This window comes from Gavialis gangeticus, unplaced genomic scaffold (assembly GCF_001723915.1).
Source record: "Gavialis gangeticus isolate Ggan-Ray unplaced genomic scaffold, GavGan_comp1, whole genome shotgun sequence".
Taxonomy (NCBI): Eukaryota; Metazoa; Chordata; order Crocodylia; family Gavialidae; genus Gavialis; species Gavialis gangeticus.
In genome coordinates this window covers 81290845-81308736 of record NW_017729034.1, presented here as the reverse complement: position 1 = coordinate 81308736, position 17892 = coordinate 81290845, and the positions used below count along the sequence as shown (strand labels likewise).

General features: G+C 42.9%; 1 protein-coding gene across 1 annotated transcript in view; it reads left to right on the top strand.

Moving 5' to 3' along the window:
- Positions 1-17491, top strand: part of PPP1R14C (protein phosphatase 1 regulatory inhibitor subunit 14C) — a gene marked incomplete at its 5' end in the record, with an annotated part of 102065 nt that extends 84574 nt beyond the window's left edge. The window contains 2 exons of the mRNA XM_019526745.1: positions 1634-1666; positions 15818-17491. Coding sequence (XP_019382290.1) covers positions 1634-1666; positions 15818-15892 — 108 coding nt within the window. The remainder of the gene's footprint in view (positions 1-1633; positions 1667-15817) is intronic.
- Between the last annotated feature and the right edge of the window lie 401 nt (positions 17492-17892).

The window sequence follows — 17892 nt, the reverse complement described above, 5'->3', positions numbered from 1 at the left end:
CTCTCTCTCTCTCTCTCTCTCTCTCTCTCTCTCTCTGTTGAGTCTGACCCGTCTCTCCCATAGTTGATGGTAGGCTGGGCAGCCCCTTGGTTGGGTGCCCGGTTCTTCCTTCCATGGTGGTGACAACCCTTGGTTCCAGCTGGGCAGGCTGCCAGGAGGCTGGGTGCTGCCCCAGCTCGGGAGGACCCAATCCAATTTTCTCTTGATCCCACCTGGGCTTCCAGTGCCATGGACGTTGTCCTTGCTGCCTTCTCTCACTGCCAGTGCACCTAGCCACCCTTCTGCCCCCCACTCTTGTGCTGTCCATGGGGCAAGGCAGCCCCTTCCCAGGCAGCACCAGCCATCTTGAGGGCTGCACAAGCCTGCTAAAGGCAGAAGAGACCAGGAGTCTGATCCTGCTTTTGGCAGAGCCTGCTCACTCCTATCTCCGCCGCAGCTGGGGATCCCCATGAGCTACCGCTGGGCTGGGCAGCCCCTGAGCTGCAGGGGAGGCCCGCTCCTTCTCTCCATGGCAGTGGTGCCCCTAGGCCCAGCAAGACAGTATACTAGCGAGCCAGGTGCTGCTTCAGCTTGGAGGTGCACGAGGCTGCTCAGGCTTCCAGCACCTCACGTACCATCCCCACTGCCTTCTTCCACCGCCAGTGCACCCAGCAACCCTCATGCCACCCCCGCCTCCGGCAAGACAGGGTTGACATACACACCGGATCTATGAAAATCCTAGCTTTCTTGAGTGGAACTCTGGGGCTGACTTATACACCATAAAATATGGTAATTAACAGTACAGTAAACATCTCAGAATTTATACATGCGCCCCTTTAGGGTGCACAAAACTAATAAACTCTGCAGCAAGGTAGGACTTGTAAAAGTAAGGTTTTTTTCTGCGCCGCAGTGTACTTGTAGATGCCAAGCTGGCTGGCTGGGGCACAAGGGTGCTTCAGCGCAGAGGCTGCCTGCCAGCTAGTCTTACATTGAAGCACTCTTATGCCCCAGCCAACTCCTCCACAGCACGCTGACCCTGATCAGAGCAGTCCTGGTTGAGAATCGCTGTCCTAGGGTACGTTCACTCTGCTGCAGTCAAGAAGAGTAAGTACAGTTCATGTGGACTCACCCATGCTAGTTTTTTAAACTAACCAGTTCAAGTACTGAGATCACTGACTATCCCAGGAGAGCATCATAGGCTGTACCGAGCGTTGGGCTGCTGCGATGATGTGGTTACCACAACCTAAAATTATGAGTTCAATAGAAGTTTTGGCATGTTGACAAATGTTGCAGTCCCACCTTTCAGTATGATGTTGATGTACCCCTGGTATGGTAATGAAAGCTGCTCTGTGTGATTGAAATGAGATTCACTTCTCTCCACTAGCTCCTTCAAGATGCATAGGTCAGGATTGTAAATTTAGAAGTAGCTGCCCTTTTTGCAGACACTGCGCTCCAGCAGTGCTCCAGGGCTTTGGACTGGAGTTGCTTCTATACAAAATACAAAAATTATACATCTCCCTTCTGTAAGGTACATGAGACACAGTGGTCCTTGTTTGATAGGTGAGGAAAACACAGTGCCGTTACATTCGGATGCAGACTTGTTTTTCTGTTAACTGTTTTTGTTGAAATTGACACTTCTGTGTTTTACTTCTAGGAAACTCTTGTAGATTGCTACAAACCGACAGAGGTAAAATCGCTTTTCTTAAACACCATTTTTCTGCTTTTCTAAAGGGGCCCTGTTCCATTATTGTCTTCATTAGGCCAATGGGCTTTACTTAAATGGATATTCTGGATAAAGTTTAATGTACACAATACTTGTAATGACTTACACCACTTTTTAATGTACTGTACAAGTATGTGCAAGTTTAGTAGGAAGCATGAGCCTTGCAACTTAACAAATACTTTAACTTCATGCAAAAAAGCTGAGTGCAGTAGTTGAAATACTAAAATGCACAGTAAAGACTTATTTGGATATATTTTTTTCAGTCATGTGCTGGGTCATTACAAACTCAGGAATTGCACAAATAGTATCTAAGATACTGCATTATGCAATGGATGTATAGTATCTTGGATTCCACTGTTTGGAAACTGCTTTGGGTGAGTTGTGCTTGACCAAGGAAACATGCTTCTTTTTCTTTTCTTTTCTTAAGGCTGTGTTTAGCATGGTTTTCCTTCTGGGGGAGCAGCACTGAAATGGCTGCAGTCTGAACTGCTTTCTGTAACACAAAGCACTGAGGCTTAAAGAAAGACTGTCAGGCACAACATTGGAATTGAAAGGATAGTGGTGTCAATCAGACCTCTGGTTTGGTACCTTTACATTTTTTTTATTATATCATGTAGTACTGGAGAGGTAATTGAGACCAATTGCTGCAGCCACTCAGATCTTTAGCAGTGTTGGAATATAGCTCAGAAAGGCCTCAATGGTTTATTCTTTGCTGTGGGAGAAATGGTTTTGCATAGGGTAGATATGACATATTGTTGGGATTCCTAGGGAGATTCCAGGCTAAAAGGCCAGGTTTTTCTGGTGTGTGTGGGTCAGTAGTAATGCTATATTATCAATGACCCATTCAACATTCTCCAGCAAAGGCCATTGAACTTCAATTGTTTTTTCATACCATTGGTCTAGATAATTGATGGGGTATCCAGAACTGAATAAAGTAGAGCTGGGGGGCCGGGGAGGGGAAGAGGGAAGGAATGGTGGGAGAAGGCAGATCAGGATGCTAATAGTTTAGATGGGCATTTGAGAATGGCTACTGATGTTTTCTTTAGATACTCTAATTGTAGTAAGAGGGTAAAGCAATAAAAGGCAAGATTGGAAACAGGTGTTTTAAAAGTCTTGTTAAAATTAATTTGGCGTTAACATTTCTTTTAAAATTAATGCTAACTTAAGAAGAATGAATACCATGAATATTCATTGCTAATGAATGTGAAGCAATTGCTAATGACTATGATTCCATATATAACACTTAACACCAGCATGATGTTAACTTCAGAAAGGAAATATACACAAGGTGTACTTCATTGAGAGGTGATCACTTTTAGAATGATGGCTTAAATGGAATTGCCTAATAGATTTGTCTCTGTGCAAATGGTGAAACTGAATGCAAAGGTCTCCAGGCACTTTGCACAGGAAATCAGATTTTAAAATTCGTACTTTACCCTGGTCGTTGACTCTTGTGCCAGTAGAGGAAAAGCAGTACCCTTACACTAAAGAGTATGAGTCTCCCATTTCTCGTTTGGTGACTTTTCCAACTGGCCTTGAGATTAAACTGACAGATCTCTGACTCCAGAGTCCTTTCTTCCTCTGCCAGTGCAGTAGTCTGTCCAGTTTGGAGTTGAGAGAATGTTGGGCCTGGGGAAGAGGAAGGAAAAATACTACTTACCTGTGATGGTCTGCACGATACAATCTGTATGTTTAGTTAGCAGTTGTTCACACTGAGTCATGAGAATGACTTGTATACATGGCATGTGACATTCCTTCTAAGGTAGCTGTAATTTAAATATGACAACTTCTATTTTTGCCAAGATTTTAGTCTCAGAAGATCTACAATCTAAAAAATGCTTGTGATCTGGAGTTCTACTGGGGCAGGTAGTAGTAATAAAGCTGCAGTTTGACAGCATATAAAAGGGAAATCAATACAGGCAGGAAGTTCAGTAACTTAAAACTAAGCTATATAGAGAGAGGACTTTTGGAGATGGGGCATTTTAAGTCAGTTTTACATAGTTTCCCCAACTCAAAGAGACTGAAGGTTAAAGAGACTGAAAAGTTGTTTTTGTGCATTGTGGCTTTTTCCACCAGAAAAAAATCAGAATTATCCAGGTCACTTGGTAGGTGGCAGGTATTAAGAATATCTGTTCTCAGCCTCTGTAATAAATTGTCTAAAAATAGCAATAGGCATTAATTTGAGGACGGTCATAAAGCTGGTCTTCCTTCAGAGTAAGATCTCTAGACTCTTAAACATGCCCCAGTGATCCTGAAAATCTAGGTTTTATAATACCACAGTTGCTGCTGCTGTTCTTTCATTTAACTCAATAAGATTAAAGACTGGCATTGCAATAAAATGTCAGTTCCTTATGAATGTCATTATTTAAGTAAAGATATATCAGTTATTGAGTATCCTAAAATTATTTGATTTGGAAATTGTTTACAACTGTGCGTTAAAGTGTGGCTTTCACATACAATTAAAAGACCCAAGAGTCTTCTTTATAGTCAGTGTAACTTAATGAATAGAAATGTAATTTAACTGAGTTATCCCCTAATTAACAAAATAAAACTGAAAAACGACATCTTTATCCTTAGCAGCGTCTTGCCAGCAGCCCAAAATAGTTTCTGGGCATGTGATGCAAATTGTCCGTGTTTCAGAAAAAGCACGTTTAGAAGCGAGCATAAGTAGTAACAGTATAAATACAGAGTTCTTCTTCCTCATCGTGGTTAGCTTATGCTTGCTGAAGATAATTTCAAACAGTCCTTGGAGAGGCTTGAGAAGAAAGTACAAGCTTAAAGGAAAGGGAGAAAACCTCAAGTTTGACATGCATTCTTAATTTCTTAAACTTAGCCCTGATATTTTAATTGCAATAGCAAACCACAGAAAATATAAGCATTGCCATGTTTTTAGATAGCTAGAGAAACTATGAGGGCTTGTGTTTACATTTTCCTGAAAAATAACTGACACAGAGAAGCAAAGGATGCATTTCTTTCAGTATGCAAGAATCTGCATAACAGGTTTCATGTTCCAGTTAACTTTTAGCACAAACATACTTTGCAGAAACTCCAAAGTTGCTGTTTTTGCAAGTGTTTACAGAATGATTTGTTTTTCCCTAGCTTGTAGATGAACTATGGCCTTCAGCACTAGCTGGGAATGAACAGCCAAAACCTAATATTTCTTCCTCTGTAAAATGGGGGTGCTGACTTATGTTACGGTGTCATAAGAGCCCTGTTGTGGTGATAGATAAAGTCTAAGCAGAGTCCCCTAACAAGAAGGATAGTAATGCTTCACTGTTCTGCTGAAAACTGCAGAGTAATTCCTAACTAACTGATGTGGACCAAAAAAAAAAAAGGTGAGGCTTTAGGATGGGCCAGTAGCATAACTATAGATGAGCAAACAGGGTACAGGCCTCAGGATTGGGAGCCTCACTTCTCCTCACCCTGCACTAGACCCAGCAGCCAAGTGTGAGATGAGTGGAGGGAGCAGAACAGCAGCCTCTCAGAGGTTCACTGCTAGGGGGAAGCTGCGGCTGTGGTGGGAGGTGTCAGAGACTGTTAAGCTTCTTGTCTCTATTCAAGCTACTATTTTTCAGCTTTTAAGTTGCCACAGAATTATCGATTCCGGGTTAACCCTTGCAGCAGTGGCTTGCCCAGTAGCAGACTATATCATTTATGCCTGTGGGATAGGCTCTGTATTAATACTTCCACTGCTGCTAGCACTAGAGCTACTGCAGCAATTGTCAGTAATGGTAGATATGTTGTAAACTGCTGTGGTAGACAAGGCCAGCTTAGCTAAAAATTCAAGTAACATGTTTGCTGGCTCTGAAAGTTGTGCTTATGCTATATATATCTGATTTAGTTACTCTACAAGGTACACATCTTCCCTGCCTTCTAAAGGATGTGGTTAATAAACGTAAAGAAGAGCTAAAAAAGATGTGCAAAAGTTTTGAATTTTGACAGCAACAAGAATTGAGGGGAGGTGTCCTCTTCTCTTTCTTTTCCTTTTTGAAATGTAAGGCTGAAAGGGACCTACAGAAGCCACTTAGTTGGTCTCCCTGCTCTGAGGTGGCATTACTTATAAGTAAATGGTCTTGTTACCTTTTTATTTCCATTTGTCTTGGAAAACTAAACCACATTTTGGTAATTCAATACCTACCCCACTCTGAGATTTTGAAAATTAATGGATGTTTTAACCAAGTTTACAAATACCCTTATGGTAAATACTTTTATGATAAAAGTTACTGTGAATTTGCACTGCAGCATTTTGGCAGGATTTTGGGTACCTTAGCTTTTGGGTTTCTCAGTGGGTGGAGTATTGTGCTATTTTGAGTAGAGCTGTGTGCAGATATTTCTGTTTAAAAAAATCTTTTCCATGTTCAATAACTAACTAAAGGCAATTATAGCCTTGTAATACAGTTTTTAGACCATGTAGCCACATGGTTGGTTTAAATATCTTCACAGAGTGCCTCTATAAAGATGTGGCTAGGAAGCTTAATTTTAAACTGACTGAGCCTGTAAACTCTTGAAGGTTCATATATATTAGTTGGGACTCTGGAATCTTAACCACCAGTAATAATCAGAATAGTCTTCCAATTCTTTCATCTGTCCACTATATTCATAAGATTGTGAATTTATTTCCTTAGTTTTCTACTTAATCTTGATTAGTAGAATATATGACTTAAACATGCAGTGATGTACTCAAATATACAGGAAGAGTTTGTTAATAGTATGAAGTGAGAACATTGCCTGACACACGTTGTTTTGCCAGCATTTACCTTGGGGAGGTATCAAATTCACCTGGCCCTGCGGGCCAGATGAGGGGCACTGGGTTGGTGTGCAGGCCAGATTGGGCCCAGAGACTGACCCCAAGTACCAGATCCAAACCAAGGGTTAATCCAGAGTGCAAGCACTGCATGGAGTGCACACCCTGGACCAGCTTCATAAGCTACTTGCAGTGCGTGCATGCCAGCTCCAGCACCGCACACTGCATGTAGCATGCTCCCATCCCAGCCCTATACATGGCATGCAGCCCTGGTCTGGGGCTCATGCTGCGTGTGGGGCTGGTCTGTGGGCCTAGTCTGGACTGGCTCTGGATTTAGCACTCAGGGACAGTCTGGCATGGGTGCCACATGCAGCATGTGCTCCAGACTGGCACAGAATGTGTTACCTGGGGCTGGTCTGGGGTGTGTGCTACATGTGGTGCCTGCACCAGACCAGGCCTATATGCTGTATCTGGGAAGCAATGGAAGTTTTGGTTAGATATAAAGAAAAGCGTTCTCCCTAGGAGGGTAAAAAAGCACTGGAACAGACTACCCAGAGAGGTGGTGGACTCTCCATCCTTGTGGGTTTTTAAGGACTGGCTAAATAAATTTTGAATGGATGGCGTAGTTGGGAATGGTCCTGATTTGAGCAGGGGGTTGGATTAGTTGACCTCCTGAGGTCCCTTCCCAACCCTCATTTTCTATGATTATGTCTGTGGGCCTGATCTTAGACTGGCCCTGAATCCAGTGTGCAGGGCTGGGTCTGGCCGGCAGACTGTATCTTTAACACCTCTGATTTAAGTGAAGCTATGACTGTTAGCATGCTAGCTAAATTTTTACCAATATTATCTGGCAACGGTAGAGAGCACGAGACTTGTATGTGAAAGGGCTATTCAATGCCATATGCGCAACCCCTCTGAGTTCACTTTACACACACACAAATAGCTGCACTCAGTGTGGGACACATGACATCAAATCCTTCTACGTGAATAATAATAGACAAAAAAAATCTAAACTTATCTTTTTACTACAACAACAAACACAATAATTGATTACCACATGAAAATCTTACGAAGAAAAACCACTAAAAATTACAGTATACGTTATATTATTGGTCTTTGGTATGGAATAAGCTGCTACACAACTTCACCATCCCTTGTGTTCTCAGTCCTTTAGCAGCAGATTGAATCCATATTCTCTGAAGCCTCTGCATGCATCCAACATACTTGTGTTACTTCTCCTAGGCAGGTGTTCAGGGTCGGATGCACACTTCTCTGGCTGAGAGAAAAGTTATGCAGATTTCCCCACAACCTGCTTCAGTTCCTGGGACACTGGGCACCATTTCCTTCTCTACCAGCAAGAGCCAGAGTTCACACACCTGTGATTACTCAGTGTTTTCAGTAGGACAGTCCATTTCAGTCTGCCAGACTCTGCCCCTGTTCACACTGCGCCCTGTTTGGTAGGATAGAGGTTTTTTAAGAGGGTCTCATTGACCTTCCCAAGGTGGAAGCATTTTGAAAATTTCTCTTCTACAGTACAATGTGGGGGAGAGCATTATAAATGATTTTAGAGCAACACAAGCAAGGAACCAGAAACATGTTTTCCGTTGATGCTTATTGTAGCAGTGGTATGTTTCATAGAGTTCATAGATATTAGGGCTGGAAGGGACCTCGGAAGATCATTGAGTCCTCCCTAGGGGCAGGAAGTCAGCTGGGGTCAAAGGATCCCAGCAAGATGAACGTCCAAATGTCTCTTAAAGGAGTCCAGGGTAGATGCTTCCACCACCTCCGGTGGCAGTCTGTTCCCGGCCTTGGGGGCTCGGACAGTAAAGACGTCCTTCCTTATGTCCAGCCTGAAACGGTCTTGGAGGAGTTTGTAACTGTTTGACCTCATCATCCCTTCGGGCGCTCTGGCGATCAGGTGTTCCCCCAGATCCTGATGTACACCCCTTATATACTTACAGGCAGCCACCAGATCCCCCCTGAGCCTGTGCTTTTCCAGGCTGAAGCGTCCCATAGCTCTTAGCCTCTCATCATAAGGCCTGTTTTCCTGCCCTCTGATCATGCATGTGGCTCTTCTCTGCACTCTCTCAAGCTTCTCCACATCCTTTTAAAATCGTGGAGCCCAGAATTGGATGCAGTACTCCAGCTGCGGCCTCACCAGGGCTGAGTACAGCGGGAGGATGACACCCTGGCATTTGCTTGAGAAGCATCTATGGATGCAAGCCAGAGTTTGCTCGCTCTACCAGCTGCAACATCACACTGGTGGCTCATATTCATCTTGTGGTCAGTCGTGACCCCCAAGTCCCTTTCAGCCATGGAGCTAGCAAGCATAGCACTGCCGAGCCTATAAGCAGGTTTTTGTCTGCCCATTTTCTGAGCCTGTCAAGGTCAGGCTGGATCACCATTCTATCCTCGGGTGTGGATGCTTTACCCCAAAGTTTGATGTCATCGGCAAACTTGGCCAGTCCGCTCCTGATACCAATGTCCACATCATTAATGAAGATGTTAAAGAGTATAGGCCCAAGGATGGAGCCTTGGGGAACACCACTGGGTCTGACCTCAGAGCCAATTCCCTAGCCAACGGACTGTGATGTAGCTGAGGCCGCAGTTGGCTAGTTTTTCTATGAAATGATCGTGGGATACCACATCGAAGGCTTTTTTAAAATCAAGATATATGACGTCAGTCTCTTTGAGCCTTGTCAAGGTAATAGGTCACCTGGTCGTAGAAGGAGATGAGATTGGTCAGGCAAGACTTACCCGCAACAAACCCGTGCTTGCTATCCCTCAGGATGTTGCCATTAGCCAGTTTGTCAAGAATGGTCTCTTTGATTTTTTCCAGATTTTCCTGGGGATAGAGGTCAGGCTGATGGGCCTGTAGTTCCCTGGACCTGCTTTCCTCCCTTTCTTGAAAATAGGTGCCACATTGGCCTTCTTCCAATCTTTGGACACTTTGCCTGAGCACCATGAGTTCTCGAAGATCCGTGCCAGTGGCTGAGCTACGATGCTTGCCAGCTCCTTAAGTACCCTAGGGTGTAAACTGTCTGTGCTGGCTGACTTGAAGGTGTCCAGCCTCTCAAGGTGTTCCTACATATGGTCTACATTGAAGAAGGGTTACAATTCTCACTCACCTTGGCCTTATGTTGCAGATAAAAAGCAGCAAAACTACTCTTAAGTTAACATCGGGGGGGGGAAAAAGTGTTGGGGGAGGTGGGGGGTTTGGGAATAGGTTGGCACCTCACTGTGGCTAAAATGTAGTTTATAGCCAATGACTTTTGTAAGGTACAACACTCTTGAGGGAGTCCAATTTGCAAGAGGATGCTACTGTTGACTATTTCCCTAGTATGGTCTTGCCCACAGCCTGAGTCTATGTGGAATGGAGGGTGCCATGGCTCTTCCTGCTTCCCTTTGAGGCACTTGTCACCCCTCAGGGGCATGTGGTAGAAACAATCCTGCCTTCTCTCGAATGTGGAGATGGTTAACTGAAACTTTGGAATATTTTCCATATAGGGGAGGGAGAGACCTGGCAATCTGAGCAGTACTTTGACATGAGTCTGACAGTACTGCTCCTTTTTTGGTCTGTCTAGAGTAGAGGTGTTCAAGATACAGCCCATAGACTGAATTCAGTCCATGCAGCCACATCATTCTGCCATTGCTGCTGGGCCTGCAGGGGGCCAGTCTGGGACCACCCAACTCCACCCCTTGCGAACCAGATCCAGCACCTGCAGTGCCAACTCGGGCCTGTTTGGAACTGTGCTTCACATGGCACCCGCTCTGACCGGTCCGGGATGCAAACTACGTGCAGCACCTGTTGCAGCTGGTTTGGGGCAGGTACCACATGCAGTGCATTCCAAGACTGGACAGAGCGGGTGCTGGAGTGGGCATGTGGGGGCATCCATGGGTCCCTGCTATGCCATATCTGGCCTCTGGATCTGTGGGGCTGGGATTTGCCAGGTCTCCTTCTGGCCCTTAGGGTCGGCTGCATGCTGTTCATCTGGCCCATTAACTGGTCCCAGGCAGCTCATCTGGCCAGCAGGGCCAGATGAATTTACCACCTCTGGTCGAGAGAAGAGATTGAAAAATGTAGAATTCCAAGTATTCCTGAGATTAAGAAAACCTCTTGTACCATGTATCCGGTTTCTAAGGAGAAGTATCTGAAGGGGCAGCATCCAACTGGTATTCAGAATTCATTGGAGGAATTTAAACACACAGTTTGGCACAATGATCTCAGCTAAACAGCGTGTTGCACCCCCAAATGAGAGAGGTGAAATGGTCCTCCCCCTTCCTTTCTGAATTATTACTTCATTTGCTTTTAGATTCTGCATTATTTGAGCTGCATGCCTTTGATTGTAGGAAGAGCATTACAGAGGGGGGAGGGGAATGCCTAAGGCTGAATATAAATTAATTCAAATGAACTATAGATTTAGTCTGTCTGTCTCTCTCGCATGCATGCAAATTTGCTCTTTAGAATTAGAAAGGCATGACTGCAAGAAACAATGGTCTTGTGCTATAAATTAACAGGAGTCTTCAAGCTTGTAACACTCAATATTTAGAGGTGTTTAAAGGGCTCCCTGCAAAAAAGAATTCAGCTGGGTTTGTGTCAAGTTGCTGTTTGGGTGAATAAGAGACTTAATGAGTGTACTTTGTTTTTCCCTATGAAGAGAGACAGGTACACCAAGTCTAGGTGTTTTATTTTATTTTTTTGAAGCAGTTCTTAATTTTCTTGGTCCTTTGGATTTTTAACAACTGTTTTTTCTTAAGTGTTTCTTAGGTGTTTATATCAAGCAGGTGTTAATGAAAACACAGCTGAGAAGGAAAGGGACTCTGGTTTTGGTTCTTCAACACAATCTACTTTTATTTGTCACTAGTTGATTACTTGTTTTCTCATTCTTTACTAGTACTACTAATCCTGTGTCATTGATAGGGGGAAAAGTGCATGTGAGGGAGACCAGAGAGAACTGGAGAGAACAAATAACACTCCCATCTATTAAGCCTACCTTTATACATTCATCAAGAATTATAAACACAAGCCCATTTTTAAGTGGCAATATGCCATTAAATTTTGAGCTAGGCACTCCTAAAATGAAGCCTGCCTCTTTTGTCCACTAACCAAACATTGGATAAAAGAAATCTGCAGCTTTGAAAGATACTTCACTGTACTGAAAAAAGATTAAATCCGAAGCTGAACAGTAGAGTCATTGAAGGAGAAAGCATGAGCATGAAGGTACAGTGGCATTAGTAACGACAGGTTTTATCAGGTACAGAATGAGATCTGATGGAAAGAAACTTGGATAAGGAGTGGAAGGGTCAGCATCCCTTCTCCTGTTCTGCCTATGCTAAGTGCTGTTTCTAAATCCTCTCAGGCAGATACCTACCCAGCCTCTTGTAAATCTTCAGTGAAGGAGAATTCCACAGTTTCTTAGGGAAGTGTTTCCCATTGTCATGCTGTTACAATTAGGAAAGGAGTCCTCTGTGGTTCAGTGATAGAATCCTTGTCTACCACACAGGAGTCCTGGGTTTGATTTCCAGGCACTTGTATAACTATAGCTGTGGAGGCACCAAACATCTGGACTCAGTCTAGTCTTTGGATTCTGTCTCAGTGGCCTAAAGGGAGGATGGAAGGTCTGGGCAGCCTTCGCTCCTCCAAAAATTCCTGCTCAGACATATGTATCGAAGGTCTGGGTGGCCCTCATGCATACACCATGATCCAGTGGGATTGGCAATTGCCACAGTTAGGAAGCTGGTTTTTTTTCCCTGCCTTCCCACCCCACTTTCCTTGAGACTTAATCTAAATCTGCCTTTGGTGTTGTTTAAACCAGCCAATTTTTATTGTCCTTCATGAAGTTTCAAGAGAATTCCAAGTGAAAATTCTAGCATAAAAGGCAAATAAATGGCTGGTTTTGCACACTACAAATGGGGTGTGATATTACTAAAAGAACAATGGGAGAAGCCCTGGGCACTGCACACAGGCTGTTTACCCTACTCCAGTGCCACACTAAAACCAGAACTAGAAGTGGTATTGCTTACAGCTGGTTCCAGCAGCCCATAGTTCAGCTGGGACTGTCTTCAGGATTTTGCTTCCTGAAAATTGGTTGCTTTTAATGGTCGGTGTAAGTTACCCCCATCGCTCCTCTATTGGCCCAAAGTAGCTTGTATTTACAAATTTTATATATAATATATAATATTTGATTGAGCCAGCTGTTGGGCTACTCTGCAGATTGTGTAGCCTACTTTCTTTTTTTAAAAGAGTCTCAGTTCACTTTAATTCTATAATCATTACATTTTACACAGATGTTTATAAGAGTATTGAAAGCTAATATCCTGAAGGGAACATTTCTGTCCTTCAAACACCATTTAGCCCATTATCATCATCCTTTTTTAGCAAGCTTTTATGATGATGAAACGATCATAGAGATGCAGTGTACAATGCCCTGAATAGAATGAGTTTTTAGATGTGAATTTTTCTTCTCCACTGTGTCCCCAGTATGATTGTAAGTAGTGTACTTCATCTTTACAGATGTGAAGTAGATGGTGTTGCAGATGCTTGTAACCATGGAAACGTACTTATGCTGAGGAAGAAGTAGATTCCAGGTCTTACGAAGTCTGGTTCCCCTTCAACCCTCTTCTAAGGGCTTGTCTACAGTCCAGATGAGAGGTGTTATGGAACACATGTGTGCCTATTTACACACTAACTTTTGATATAGATTACTCAGTAGCAATGCAGGCACAGCAGCACAGATTTCACTCAAGTCTAGCAACCAAATTATATACCCAGGTTCCCCGGTAGTCAGGCATAACCTGTATTGAAATATGTGCAAACTCCATCTTACCTGCTGTTGTTTAGTTAGGGTAGGTATTCCTTACCATGCTGCAGTTGCACCTCCAGTCCAATGTGGGCATGCTATACTTTGGCGGGAGAAAGCATATTGCGTGCATCATCATGTTATCCATCCAGAAACACTGCCCCTGTCTCTTGAGTTAAAATGTATGCATTTAGTGCAGAATGCTGTTTCACCTTACTGAAGTGATCCTCAAACTTTTGGCCCAGCAAGCCAAATGAGTGACATGGAGAGGACTGAACAGCTGGATAGACTCCTGCATAGCCCTGGGGCCTGTGCCACCCTGCCTGGTTCCATGTGCTGGGATGGGGCACAGCATGCCAGGAGTGGGTCCTGGTGGCCTCCACCTCCCCTGCTTGGCTCTGCATGTTGTCAGCCCTGCATACCAAGATGAGGCACCTGATCTAGCACACAAGATTGGGGGCTCCCCGTGGCTCCAGAAATTTAACAACAGGGGAGCAGCACCACTGTTTCCTTGCCATCAAATGTTTGAATGTGTGGGAAAGCCCCGGGGTCAGATGATACTGTGCTGCAGGTTGAACATCCCTCCCTTAATGGATAACCAAACTGCAGCTTGAGACCTAGCTAACGCCGTATTACCCAACTGAAGTGCAGGAGTGGTTCTGTTACCCATTCTGGGAGATCAAGTACCACCGCCCCCCTTATAGGACTAGGTTTTCTCATTGGAGACTTGCAGATGTTCCCCTGTTCCTCTAATGGTGGTACAAAATGAGGAGGATATGGTCTTGGATCCACTGTGGGCTTTCAGGTGCGCCTTTGGAATTCTCTCCAGTTATTTTGTCCTGGCTAGTTTATCCATAATTTACTGCTAAATTCTGTTTCAGTATTTTAAAGGAGTTATGGAAAAACTGACTCTCAAATGTGCTAGTCCTTTACAGCAACTGCCGGTTTTTATAACACCGCATATGGTGCTATCATTAAACTTAATTATCTCCGTGTCTCAAGTGGCAATAAGTTTTCAGGTTAGTAGAAACCAAGGTTTGCCTTTTTTTTCAAATCTAACTTTTGTTTATTGTGAAAAATACATTTTGTATTATTGGATAATTCTGAATTTACCATATGTTAATTGTAGTACTGTAACGGGATATTATTATTATAACTTTTAACACAGCATAAACAAATAATTCCAGATAAAACTGTGTTAAACAGCCCTTCAGATTGTGATCTGATCCTAGAGAAAGAGCTTTTATATAAACAAGAAAATCTATTTGGAAAAACAAATCCATGAGCCTACTCCATATGATTAAGGAGTAAATATATGAATACCTTTGTACTGGTTTGGTTCTGTTGATTAGATTATCTGTAGTCAGTCACATTGCATCTAACTAGCTATAGGTTTTGATTGACCCTTGTCAGTACTGAGTAAAATCCAACCAGTGGTAATCTTGCTTCTGCAAAAGTTGTAGAGGAACAAGTGGGAGTTCATGTGGGGAAGGATACCTCAAATCAATTATTATGACAAAGGTTTGAGACTTCCTGTCATTTGGCTGAATGTGTTAAGAATGGCCTAGATTTGAGACTGATCTGGTAGTTAGAGGAACGTGTTCCTTGTTTTGACCCAAGTGGAGCTAGTTTTGGTGAAGGGGGGGAGGGGTTTTTTGGATAAATTTCTTGTTTGGAGACATGGCACAGTTGTCAGAAATTTCTCAGTAGCAGCCACTATACAAAAGGCTTGCAGTGTAACTTCATAATTTTGTGCTTGTACCCTTTGCATACTCTTCTTTGGGGTTTGTGTCTGATCTGGAGCTTTGCCTGAAGGATAAATTTCTTTTTGCTTGTTTGTTTTGGACAGAGAGCAAAATTTGAGGAAAGTGAAGAAGAAAATATCTTGTTGTACTTAAGACAATGTCAACAATAACAAAAACCCATCCTCTTAAAGTGAATCAAAAACCTGCTGTTTAGAATGTGCCACTTGACATGGGGAGCCTCTTCTAGTTCTTGAAGGACGGTGCCCTTGGTCAGGGGTTGGCAACCTGCAGCTCATAATACAAGTGGCATGGGCAGTCTGTGGGTGGCATGTGGCAGATCAGGGAAGGGAAAGGCAGCACAGCAGCAAATAGGACAAGCAGCAAAGTACAGTAGCAGATCAGGCAGGGAGCGCAGGGCCTGTAGCAGAAAGCAGAGCAGCACATTGGGAAGAGGGAAAGGGTTGGAGTAGCACTTGGGGAAGGTGTGGGGCTAATTTGTGGTGTGCCTGCCAAAGCAGTTGGGCCCTGCTGCCCTAGTGTATGGTTGTCATGAGTAAATGCAGCAAGAGAGTAGATGATGTGTAGCAGTTAAGCCTGTATGCACTTGGAGGGCAAGCTTCTTCCATTTCAAATATGTGATGAGAGTGTGCATGTCATGTGTGCACTGAGATTTCAGGAAATGGGATGGAAAATTCCAGCTGAACATTCAAATATTACATTTAGGACAAACTTTCATAGTTTGCTTTACTCTTCCTTAAATAAATAATAAACCCATGTTGTTAGGGGAAGATGATAAAATATTGATTGTATCTAATCTTTCTTCCAGGAATTTATCAAAGAGCTGCTAACTCGGATAAGAGGAATGAGGAAGCTCAGCCCCCCTCAAAAGAAAACTATATAACTACTTGCCATTAGCACTCCACAACAGACAGCAAGGGAAATGGGACTTCGACTACAAGACCCTTATTAAAATAGTTGTCTTTCTCTGCAACGTTTTTTGTTTCATTCAGTTTTGACTCTTATTCAAGGGAGTTCTCATGTATTAAGATTTTTTTTTAGGTCTGTCTTTTTTTTTTTATCAAAGATTCCAACATTTTGGATGCTGGTCAAATATCACATGAGGTTTATCAAAGCAGGAAGAATCCAGGAATTAGTGACCACTTCATGGCAACGAGGTGCCGCAGTCAGAAGAACTTATAAACTTACAGAGCTAGGAGACTTTTTTTTCCTTGCAGCTAGTTGGTAACACTTATTTTTAAAGTTGGTTGTACATTTAACTCATGGATGTCAAGTTTTCTCATGCTTGTATGTACATATACTATTGGGTTGTGAATACTGTTTCACATGACTGGAAGGAACGTTTGTGACAGTAAACTATTAATTGTGGTTATTGCAAATTTGTTATGAAAAAAGCAACAGTATAGATTACTGAAATGAGTGCTACCATCTTCTAAATACATTTTAAAAAAGCAAAGTGAAAAACTTTGGCATATCTTCTTAGTCGGAAACTGACGTGAGAAATGGGGAATTTTTTAAGGGCTTAATTTGTATACTTTGAATAATTTTATTGACTAATTCTTTGCCAGATCATTTCCTCTCCACCTTGTGGTGTTTTTAGAATTGTATTAACCTACTCCAGGGGTCAGCAACTTATGGCCTACGGAGCCTTTTGGATTTGGCCTGCGGAGCTGTGGCTTTGGCAGCCTTCAGTGGTGGTAGATAGAGAGGGCAGGGGGCCTTTGCCTGTGCTGCAGCTGGGCACCCAGGGCTTGAGGGAGCTCTCACTTCGCTGTGCTGCAGTTGGTCTGCAGGGGCTCCATCAGAGGGGAGCTTTCCCTGCACCTACAGCCAGGCAATGGGAAGAAGTGGTGGAGGTGACTGGGTCCCTGTGCCTGCTCAACTCAGACCTGAACTGGGTCATTCGGGCCCCTTCTGGAAAACATTGCTGACTCCTGTCCTGCTTTCTAAGGGCCTGATGTGACATTTAGAGAAATGTACATCACCCTTTGAAAGATGCTTCATAATGGGGAAGCGGGGGGAAGCAAGTGCTACCTAAACAAACTAAAAGCAGCTATCTTGCATTCAGTTATGTGATTTAACCAAACAGATTCCTCTCTTAGTGAAGTAGGTAAAGAACATTTGTTTTATAGCTCTGTTGTTGGTACGTGGGCGGGGTGGGGGGTCTTGTTAGCTTTGAGTCCTCATTATTTGTGAAAGCAAGAAGAAAATTATTTCAAGAGATCATTGTGTCTCTCTTCTGGAAAATGTCTTTAACTAAGATAACTCCATAAGCTACCATATGCCGGTAGATGACAGTAGTCGGGCATTTTTTTTATCAAGGGTGCTCTGAACATATTTTATTTTTAAAAGAAGTACATGTTTGTGAATTTTATGTATACTGGCAAGCTTTTTTTAAATGTATTTAATTTTGTAATGTTTATCAACAATTTTATTTACCAGATATTTACCCAAATAAATGGAACAACTTGTGACTTGTTGCTATTACATTTTACAAAACTACTGTTGCTGAATATACTGACAAGTGATGTGGATGCATAAACAGCAAAGGAATGGATTGGTGAATATCCATCAATCCAGCATAAGCTAGCCATAACGCACTAGCTTTCAAAAAGATGGCATTACAAAGACAATTGTGAACAGTTCTCTTGTTACCATGAGAGCTTTTTCCAGTGCAAAGAAGGACAAACTATTCCTCATCCCTCCTTTTAAAGTTTGAATGTTTCTTTCAGGAAAGCTTTCTGGTGCTTTCTCCTTAAAAATATTAGGAACATAAAGCTTATTTTTCCTGTTGTGCTCTAAGATAACCTAAGGATTGGAGTAGAGAAACCTCATAGTAACTGAAGGAATGCCAGTACTGATTTTTTTTTTTTTTTTTTTTTT